This window comes from Patella vulgata, chromosome 4 (genome assembly GCF_932274485.2).
Source record: "Patella vulgata chromosome 4, xgPatVulg1.2, whole genome shotgun sequence".
NCBI lineage: Eukaryota > Metazoa > Mollusca > Gastropoda > Patellidae > Patella > Patella vulgata.
The window spans coordinates 53,148,895-53,160,444 of record NC_065882.2 but is presented as its reverse complement, the minus strand read 5'-3'; the positions used below and the strand labels follow the sequence as shown (position 1 = coordinate 53,160,444).

General features: G+C 38.0%; 1 protein-coding gene across 1 annotated transcript; it reads right to left on the bottom strand.

Annotated features, from left to right (window-relative positions):
* Positions 1–512: 512 nt before the first annotated feature.
* Positions 513–7,154, bottom strand: LOC126817695 (uncharacterized). Its single transcript, XM_050544815.2, has 5 exons — positions 6,998–7,154; positions 5,714–6,231; positions 5,187–5,342; positions 4,018–4,161; positions 513–3,671 (listed from the first exon to the last, which is right to left on the bottom strand). Coding segments are annotated over exons 1-5 (1,293 nt in total). The 5' UTR covers positions 7,000–7,154; the 3' UTR covers positions 513–3,198.
* Between the last annotated feature and the right edge of the window lie 4,396 nt (positions 7,155–11,550).

The following is an 11,550-nucleotide window of genomic DNA, read 5'->3' as shown; positions in this document are numbered from 1 at the left end:
AAGGACAGTTGTCTAGTCCTTCGGATGAGACGAAAAACCGAGGTCCCGTGTATACATTGGAATGCACGTAAAAGATCCCTTGGCAGTTGGAATTCGATATAAGAGTAGGCGATAGTGCCGCTGTCCGGGCAAAATTTCCCTTCTAGCACACTGTATGGCGTGTGCCCGTCTTCATTAGCCCAGTATAGGAGCAGAACAGTAGGACGTTAAACCCCATTTCATTTCACTTCATTTCTTCTGCACCTACAACGAACCAACTTTCCCAAGAATGTAGTGTGTTGAAAAGGCATAATTTCAGTATAATGGACAACATAGAACAACCTTATGTCATTGAGTCTTATCACGGAAATTCGACGCTGATATTTCAAAACTGGTCTTTGTATGATTGTGTAGGGTAGTGGTTAGATACAAGCTGGAGTGCTCCCCCCTCAATAATTTAATTCATAACTAACGAACCGTTTTGTTAGACCCGAAAAGTTATCGTGACCTTCAGATATTACAAGAGTCTAGAATGGTTCTTCAAATCTTTAATACTAGAAAATTATAATAATAATTATCTACATACACTTACAGGACCGCTGATAACCGACTAGTACCTAATGCTACTAAGTCGGATAGACCTAAAAGACTAACGTATCAACTACAATCACATATTTATTTGGAATTACTTCTAATCACTTGGCTAGATCAAGTGTTGACATAAAAAAGCATTAATGTAATAATGTATAATATAAGAAATAAAACAATGGAAAATAAAACTATTAATAGATTATTCATACGATTGGCATGTTCACGAGACCGGCTATATTAGCAGTTACTTTCTGTCTATAAAAGTTTTATATAAAAATAGGATTATAGTAAATTAACATGTCATCAGCATAACATTTTATCATTTGCTAGTCACCTTTTAATAGCACACATACAATTAATGATTTAAAGAAATAGAATAATTTCTGTCCCGAGAGTTTAAATAAATTTAATATGGAGTCTTTGACTTTTAAAATTAATAATGCATTATCTTAAATATTCAAGATTTAAATTATAACATATAACTACTATAACCTGAACGGTTATATTATGAATTTAATTCCCCGCTTTTTTCTCTTCGCCAGCATTGTCGGCAAGGGATTATATCTTTCGGTTTGACCAGGGTCTGTCATTGAGTCAACTTGCGTGTTTTCGATTCCCCGGTTGTACGTGACAAAGTAGAATCGCCTGTCCAACCTCGTGGGTTTTCTCCGGGTCGTGCCACTGCTAAAGAACCCCTACGCGGAAGCGAATTATCGAAATATTTTAGTCCCGAAATGACCTAGTTTGTGTCGAGTGTACGTTAAACCCCAATTCCCTCTCCCTCTCTCTCCACCCCTCCCTCCCCCCACCCCCAACAAAAAATCCCGTGACAAAATATTCCGCATATTTTTTTGATGCAATGTAGGGTAGGCAAGCAAATTAAATTCGTAATTCTGTCAAGCTAGAGTATATATGACCAACCATCATGTTTAGTTAGACATCGCCTTACACACTGAGTCAACACCTGGGCCGAGAAAGCTCGCTGGTATTTACCAGAGCCCCGGTAGCTCGGCGAGTCATGTTGCCGACTCACAAACCAGGTGATCCCTGTCAGATTTCATGCATAAACCATTAGCAGTACCTTGAAAATACTCTGACAATTGGCAATCGAAATACGGTTAAGGCAAAGCGCAGTTGCTGTCAATTCAAAATTTCCCACATGACACACTGCATACATGGGTATCTTTCTTGATTAAGCCAGCCAGTGGCGGATCCAGGTCTAATTAACAGTATAAAAAATCGCCTTTTTTTTATTCTGCTTCTATGAACTCTAAGATTTGAATTTAAACAAGTACCAAAGATTTGCCACAAGAAATTAAGTAGACATGTCTACTTGTTGGGGTATCATATTGTAACTGGAAGATTGCATTTCTGCCAAAAATAACGGTCTTCCACACACGTCTTACTTTTTTGCACTGACTCGCCTGATGAAGAAGGGCGTATGCCATACAGTGTCCTAAGGGTGAAATTGTGCCCGGACAGTGGCACCACGACCTAATCTTTTTTTCGAATTTCAACAATCTAGGTTCTTTTGCGTGATCGAAACCCGACCCCCTGGTTAGTGTTCTAGTGCTTTACTTTTCGAATCACCGTGGCTCTCAGGGCATCCGCACAGAACTGACCTGTTTGATTTACAAAATTTTTCTCGAACGGCCCATTTAAAGAGATGTCCTTTTAAGATGACGCCTCCAACAAAAATAGAAAAACTTCTCGCTAAAATGTATTTACGAACATAAAAAAAATATATACATAACCAGATGCAGAAATAGAATATACATATTAATCTTATTTTACAACAAATAGCACAGCGTCAAAATGGGCTTTCAGATTTATCGTAACCTTCTTTTATGCATTTCATGGATGGATCTAGATTGGGAAATAAAAATGGAAATTATATGAAGTAGTGTAACCAATAAACTTTTGGATGGACTTGCTGTTTCCTTTTATCTGTCGCGGGGCGGGACGGGGCACTGTGGCTCAGCGATTTGGACGTTAGCTTGCTAACCTGAAGGTCCCGTGTTCGATCCAAGCATTGGCCGAGAAAGCCCATCGGGTTTTTCCGGTGTGGCCCTTTCAGTGGTGTATAACAGAGAGCCTGGTAGGGAACAACATACAGTAGTTCAGGTTCGACGAAAAAAAGAGGTCCCGTGTACACATTGGCGTGCACGTAAAAGAACCCCTGACAGTTGGAATTCGAAATAAGAATAGGCCGTAGCACCACTGTCTGGGCAAAATTTCCCTCATAGCATACGGCATGGCGTATGCCCGTCTTTATTAGCCCAGTAGTAGTAGGACGATAACCCCATTTTATTTCATTTTGATCTGTCGCATCATTCACATCCATCCTTTCATATCTTCTGTTGGAAAAGATAAGGCGTGAGCGTGTACTTGTTGACCTCAATCGCAAGTACAATTTAAAATTTAAGCGAATAAGAAAGAAAAAATACAAGAGTATACAAGTAATACTATACGTAATGTTGACCTCAATCGCAAGTACATTTTAAAATTTAAGCCAATAAGAAAGAAAAAATACAAGAGTATACAAGTAATACTATACGTAATGCTAATCTTGAGCGCCAACTAAAACAAGGCAAACGTCAAATGGGTTGGTAAATATGAAGGTGAAGCTTATGCGTTGACGTCGAACATTCCGATTTTATTGGTCCATTCCGCTTCCAGCGTATCCATTTTTTTGTGCGAGGGGAGTTGAACGCTTGAATAGTATGGATCATTCTTGGTCGATATTACAGAGACGATGGGCGTTTTAGCGTTTTTAGAACTTCCTTCCATATCACTTCGTTTTGGGAGTGATAGGACTAACCGTTTCCAAAATTTGCTGTTTTCTTTCTCGTTAGTTTCTGGGGACCATTTTATATAGGTTATTGTTTCTAGAATATTCTTTAGTGTTCTGTCCATTTCGTCTGTTTTGCTCTGAACATCCTGGAACATAATGGGTATGATCCTCTGACGTAATCTCAATGTTTCAACCTGTGCCGTCTGATACTCAAAACGCGCGAATTCACTGCCTAGGTAATTTGGAGAAATAACCAGCACCGTGCGTCTGCTATTTTGAACTGCCCATAGAATATTGTTGGCTATGGCTGAAGATAAGAAATAAATAGATAATCTGTGAATTGTCAAGTCCTCATTCTACAAAGAAGCGCCAGAAAAGATTGTACAGGGTGGGTATCATTTAATTGCCAACATATTAATGAACTGCATATTGAATTACTGTTTTTTAAAGGCTATTGAAAATTACAGAATAACCAAATAGATCTAAAATTGACTAACCGGTCAATGATTGGATTGGGAATACTTTGATATTTTTTAATCCCTGTTTTGATACAATACAGCAGAGTAGAACACAAAGCTGAATGAAGACACTTATAATGAGCTAAGAAAAGTAGCAGATGACGAAGAAATTATGAATAAATATACTATACTCACTCTCACCAACTACAAAATCTCGGAAATGAAGACAAAGTTTAAATTTCATTTCTTTTTCAAGTTTTGGTAATAATGTTTTTAGAACAAATTCTTCGTCGTCTGGATGTGATTTGTAGGAGATAAAGGCATCAAACAACATCCCATCTGTAAAGTAATGGAAGTTAAAAATGTAAATGGTTTAACTTTTAAAGGAGCCAAACCCGCAACTCAATATTTTCAATAATATTCGAAATTAAAAAAAAAAGAATTAGAATTCAATATGGGCCCATTTCTATCAATATTAATATTGTAATCTTGCCGTGAAAACACAGGATCCTAATATCCAATATTCAAGACATAATGAACATTTTAAAATCTGTACGCGAGTCGTGTACACTGTGGTTTCGGGTGCAATTTTCACTGGACAAAGGAAAAAATATCCTACAAGGCAATGCGAAGGTAATTATTAATAATGGGTGGTTCAAAAACGACAAAATAATTATTTAAAACAAAAAACCCGCGTAGAATGGACTAAGCAAGCTGAAACGACTGCCGTTCAATTTGGACAATTCACCTGACATAACTTATTATAAATCACAATAAGAATTTAAAAATTGAATATAAATCACTTTATATACATTCATATTACATTAATATTAAAATATGTGCTTTTAGTACAATAAACCCTTTAAGTTGCTGAGCTATAACTGATTATCTAAACTATTAATTAGACATAATTAACTTATCCAGATCATATTCAACTTACGATATCATCGCTAGCCTGCGATATTTAGCGGATTGGAATACATTTTTTTAAAAATAATTAAATGGATAATCGAGACTTTGTTTTTTTTATCGTACCAACGTTAGTGTTGATGATCGAGGCTAGCCTAAAATTCAAAAGCTAATATCTCTGTTCAGAGTGAAGCAATTTGACTGAAATTTTCAGCATATTCTATTTACGTTATCTATTTGTTTTAACAATTATAGCGAGAACAGTCAACTCCCCCATAATGCTCCTTTAACGTATAAAAGTGCAACATAAATTGGTTATGTGAATGCGTTAACTGAAACAGGCGTATAAAGGTTGACACATTAAAAACTGTTAGCTGTATGAGCTTTCCAAAAAAAAAAAACGAGAATTTGTAGCAGACATATCCAGAAACAAAATTAATATAACCAAAGTTTACCCGAGTCTTCCATTGGTTGAAAGAAATGGACGATCTTCATGGCTATAATTTCTCTTCTCTTCCACATCCAGTATATTAGAACGATAAACACCACAAACAAAACGAGGACAGCGCCCACACATCCACCAACAGTATACCATACCCAAGCATTAGACACTGAAAATAACGAAATAAAATAAAATGGGTTTTAAGACACTGAAAATAAAATTTAAAAAAAGATTGATAGTATAATAAATATATCTTACAATATATTTTGAAATCATTATAAATCAATCACAGTCATGGAAAACAATGAAATACAAGATTTTATTTTAAAAGCTAAAACTTTTTTGTGAAGGCACTACTTGCCCCTCCCCATATTCTATATTTACTGAGGGTTAATAATTATATAAAACAAATGCGGGAATCGGGATACACGTTTACTCAACACAACATATTTATTTTTTTTTTCCGGTGCTCATGGACAGTCATAAATCACGGACACTGTAAGCCATATGAAAACTACCAAGTGAATGCAGAACACTTACCTTCTGGGATTTTTTCATCACAAAAATCTCCTGTCCATGTATATTCACAGAAACATGTCTCATCGATGCCATTAGTGCTACAGCCGCCATGTACACAGTCTTTTAGACATTTTTTGTGGCAGCGAGATCCAATGTACCCTTTATCACAGTCACACGTGTAACGACCTTCATCAACATTGCATCTGCCATGTTTACACTCAAATCCATCACAAATTCTCTCAGATTCTGGTCTCAGTGTAGTTGTGGTACCAGTTGTAGCGTTGACGCCCAACGTTGTGATGTCAGCTATTTTTATCGCACAACTTTCTCCGGTATACTCATCCGTACAATTACAGTAACATTGAGTATCAGTATCCACCTTCTTTCCTCCATTAATACACGTTACGAAGGAACAAGCCCATGCTTTATTGCTGAAATTTTGTCTTTTATATCGATGTAAATTTCGGCCATGTACTGAATGTATCGAGATAATACATGTTAATAGTATCACTATACATATGCCTTTCTCCAACATATTCCTGTAAATGTAAATACATTTAATTTTGGTCGACAAAGTTAACTGGGATTTTCGAGTGGTTTCTCATTGTAAGTCTTGCAGGATGATGGTCTGGTAAGGGAAAACGTAAAATAATGACCTTTACTGTTAAAGCATTCACTAATTTGAACAATTCGGTCAAAAATAAAACATTGGATATTCTTTCATAACTAACATTAAAATCGCATTAATCTTGCCATATTGAATCAACTTTATTATGAAGCTTCTCTAAATCTATTATATTTCTATATCTTATGTGTGGCATCAACTGAATAACGGTGCAGTATAATAAAATATATCATTGAAACCAGGCTGAACCCCGTATGCAAGGCTCTGGCTCACTAACCAGAAGGTCCCGGGTTCCATCCCGGTGTTAGCAGAGAAAGTTCACGTCAGTTCTGCTGGGCATAGGGTTTGATGAGTAGCAGCGCCTAGTCGTTCGGTGTGCATATAAAAGAACCCTTTTCAGTCAGAAAGGCAGAAACTCAGCTGTCCGGAAAAGATTTTCCTCATGTCGCACTACTACATGGCCTTATGTCCTTAATTTCATTTCAGAGTGACCTCGGAGAAGTAGATTACAAATCTTGGCGTAAGATGTTTAAAGTGCTTGACAGTCAATTGAGAGACATATGCGGTGTAGTTTACTTGATCGTTACCTATCTGGGAAATTGGTTAACATAATTCAGATTACAACAATAACAACGCCTTCTGAATTGCCAAATATATACTGTAATTATTCGTTTACTTACATTTTTCTGAAATAGTAATTAGTATAGAAAATATCTATGATTCACTTTATATTCTTTAAGTATATATTACGGCACAAATCACGTATCGTTGGTAATACAAATAGCGTGGCTATCTCGAAAGTCGGGTCCCCACTACAGCTATTTACAACTTGGTTGTATTATATACTGGAGAATGAAAGCAAAAAAAAAAATAATAAAATAACGGGTTGCAAAAATAATTCGGTTGATTGAACACGGCTCACATTTGATCGAGAACTGCAACAAAACTTCACCTACATTATGTAGCAAGATTTCATTCAAATGCGTATTTAGCGTTCTGTTTTTTTATCAGATAAGCCCAGCCGTCCGCAATAATGTAGAAATAAGCCCTTCATATATAACGTGCACGTAAACGATCCCTTGTCGGTGATTGTGTACTTAGGGTATTGCTAAACAACTTGTAGTGATAACGGTAGTTGTGTAATTAGTGCATTGGAGTGGCAATACGAATTTTCCGCGTTTGAAGAACATTTGGGACTCATGCCATATCCTGTTCCAGCTTATCGGTGTGACGTCTGTGGGGCTGGCTAGGACAGTCTTTGTCTTGTCATTGGGTACGGCGAAAACCCGAGATCCCGTGTACAAATTAGTGCAGAAAAAACTTTGTTGTTGATTTGTGTTTAGGAGACTGAAATTATAGCTTGTCAGGGGTGGTGGTGGACCCACATCTTGAGAAAATGTCGAATTTTCCTCTCTTCCACGACGTCTTCAACACATGAATTCGTGCTAATCTTATTTTGTCTCCTTGCCTAGACTAGATAGAATGAAGAAAACATATCGACATTGAAAATGCCATTTATTCTGTAAATGCCAAGTATTAATTTACATTAAAACATGGGTAGAATTAAGGATAATATCACATAAGATAATTAACAACCCTTACATTCATTCTATTAAAATATCTATCTTTTATGCAGTAACAAAATTAGTTACCCTCTGATATTGCAATACAATATGTTTCCGCTTTGTCTTCTTCGAACTGAAACTGTACTTTTCGAGTAACGAGACACATTTTCCTTATCTTCGCCACTACTGAAACGTTTAAACAAGGTTGCTGAATCCAGCGCAGAGGCGGATTACCCCATAGGCAGTGTAGGCAGCTGCCTAGGGCCCAAGAAAAAATAGGGCCCATAAAATTTTTGACGACCTTTTTAAATTTGATGTTTTACATTATTTAATTCACTGGACTACGCTTCCAACGAACCTCACTCGGTTGTGTCGGCCGTTCACTATGAGGGAAGAAGGCCAACACGGTCTTTGACACCATATGAAGCGCTCGAGATAAGCATTAGTGTGATCGATCATTCCAACTGGGAGACTCGTCACTCGCTCGCCTTGCCTTAGCCTGGTAACCGGTTTCGCTGTCATCTTAAAAAAGTTTTTGCGATTTTCTCTTGAAATTTGGCTTTCCTTCATTACATGAAGGTCGCGTCATTTCAACGTACGTCGGTTCGCCGTTGATATGCCCCAAAGGCAAAGGTGTAGATGGGAGAAGAGAGAACGGAAAAAAACATGAAGCTGAAATGTTGAAAAAAGCGGCCAAAACTACACCCAAAATCACGATGTTTTTCGGCGGCCAGCACTGCTCAGTCGATGAAAACACGAATGATATCATCGAGAATAATGAGTCGCCGACCGAATAGATGGGAGTGATTTCTGAAAGTGATGATGACAGCTTGGAAATTAAGTTTGTTTTCATTTTATCCAGCAATTGGTTGTTGCTGTGTTCCTCTGAGCATCTATTGATCGTCACTGGCCGACTGACATGGTAATGTTTGACTAAGTTGTAGAGCTTGACATTATTCCATCAATATATCCTCCGAAATTTCGTTTCTTTACAGCGGTCTTAGTTTTCCTACGGCAAACCAGTTCCACAAAGGGCCCAGCTGGTCGAGCTGCCTAGGGCTCATCAGAACCTTCATCCACCTCTGATCCAGCGTCTTCTAGGACCAGTCGGTTTCGTCACCACTGGTAAGTTTGAACAAGGCTTGATCAATCCAGAGTCTTCTTAGCCCAATCGGTATTCTAACCCGGAAAAATATTGAATGCTAGTTCTAACTACAAAATGAACGCTACGTTTACGCTACTAACAATTTGAAATGGAATGGGGTTTAACGTCCTGCTGTTCTGATCCGGCTGGACTATTGAAGACTGGACTGTGAGGTAAGTTTTGCTCGATACACAGTGCCCCGGTGTTACGTCCCTGCCGAGACACTATACGTTGTACCTTGCCAGACCCTCCGCCCTACAACACTGACAACACGCCGGAATATCCGATGAACTTTTCGGTCGACACCAGGATCGAATACGGGATCTCCAGGTAAGCGAGTAACGGCGGCTCCCACCACCAATTTGAACACGTCTAGATTTTAGGGACAATCCGGACAACTAGACACAGTTTTCCTGTGTGACCCATTGGTGCCACTCTAGTGTCCAAACCACATATCTACTGCCAACAGATCTTTCGATAGATTAGATTTAGGCACGGATCCTCGGTTTTCGACTTATCCGTGCGATCAGACCCGATTTTTGGATGTCAATCAAACAGAGTGTTCCAGACGCACTACTGATTAGTACACGGAACTTCCGGTCTTTGTCATAAGTTGTGAGCCCAGTTCCTCAGCCACCACCAAAGAACCCTTTACATTCACGATGCGAATGGTTTAACGCGTGTGCGTTAGATCGTAAGGTCTGTCATTGAGTCAAGTGGTCTGGTTTCGGTTCCCTGCTTGGACGTGACAAGGTGTAAGGTCGCCTGTCAAACCTCGTGGATTTTCTCCTGGTACTCCTGTTTCTTCCCACTGTTAAAGAACCCTACGTGCATGCGAATTATTGAGATAGATTTGAAACATAATGTTAGTCCCGGAATCCCCCCCTCTCTCTCTCTCTCTACTCCCAGGGGAATCACTAAGACCAGGAGGCCCCTGGATCGATCGTTCTGCACACATAGAGCTAACTGCTTTGATAATGGAATATCTGCCCTGAATGGCCACCATGTTGAAAAATTGGTGTACTATTTTGTTATGCGGTTCTAATCAGTTTTACATTTTTCATACGCAGAATTAGATGCAGGAATTAACATGTCGATGAACTAGTTTCGTATAGCCAAGTGATCACGCTTCAAGTTTGATTTGTGATTAATAACGCTGTAAAATGACCAATTTAGTTACATTGGAAGGTGTATAATGATCAAAAAAAGTCTCGTTGGCAATAAAAAATGACGGGACGTGTTAGAAGTAGTGAGTATTGTGAGACGATTGCAGACGAAACATCTTCAACGATTCAAAACAATATCGTTGGTGATTCAACTTGTGTTATTAGTAATACTAGTCAAGCAGTAGTAAGAAGTTTTATTTTAATCCCTTCAAGTGCCTGTGTTGCCAATAGCATATTGGATGGTGCGTGCCCATCTTCATTAGCTCAGTTGGTGCATGACGATGTGACAATTATGCACTTAAGGGAATAAATAAACGTTTTCGGTCATCTTATAGATTCGATTAATATTACAAATTTTGTCACAATGACATGGCCTCGGGTCCCGGATATCACCACTCTAATATCCTTCAATTTCATTGGATAAATATATCTCTCATATCATCCAATTATAGTAAAAAGTTAACCAAGCGAATCATGAAAGATTTTGTATATTCTATTTCTGTCATAACAACAATCACTATTCACATGCAAATATGAACAGAACACTACAAAATAAAAAATAAGAACGGATGTAACCGCGGAGTGTTAATGCTATTTGTATGATGATTTCAGGGACCAGTATAAAAGTTCAGCAGGCGAGTTCATATTAACATGATAATACTAAAGGAAATCGTGACACGAAAATAGATATAACTAAAGGTGTCCTAACTTTTATAGTTTTATACAACACAATTGCATTTTATACGTTATTTACAATATTTAGAAGAGTAATGTGTATATAATTGGCCTGCTTGTGTCAAGGACATTAAAGAAAAATAATTCTTTAAATCTGCCAAGTAGTAATAGTAAGTGCAGGGGAACCACACTACACAAACAAAACCGAAAAGACAGACCCGCGGAAAAGACACAAACTACACAGACAATGCAAGTGATAAACAACAAATTTCAAATCAAGTAAACAAAAAGAAACATTCCAAAGATATGTTGGATTTTGTCAAGAATCTTAATGAAAAATCTTGTTAAACGTTCTATTTTTTTTTTTTTTTTGCACCGACTGGGTTAATGACGATGTTTATACGCTATACATTGTGCAATGAGGGAAATTGTTCTCGGACAGTTGTGCTACGGCTATACTCGTATTTCAAATTCCATCTGACAAGGTTTCTTTTACGTGCACATTAACGTTTACCCAGGACCGTTCTTTTTCGCCCAATCCTAACTAGTAAACACTATCCTTGACAACCTTCTGTCCTTACCACGGAATAATCCCCGAAAATGGGCTGCCTGATTAGTGAGCCAGCGACTTAATCACTGAGCCACCTCTGTTCCCCTAAAGAATCTTAAAGAAAAGGGTCGCT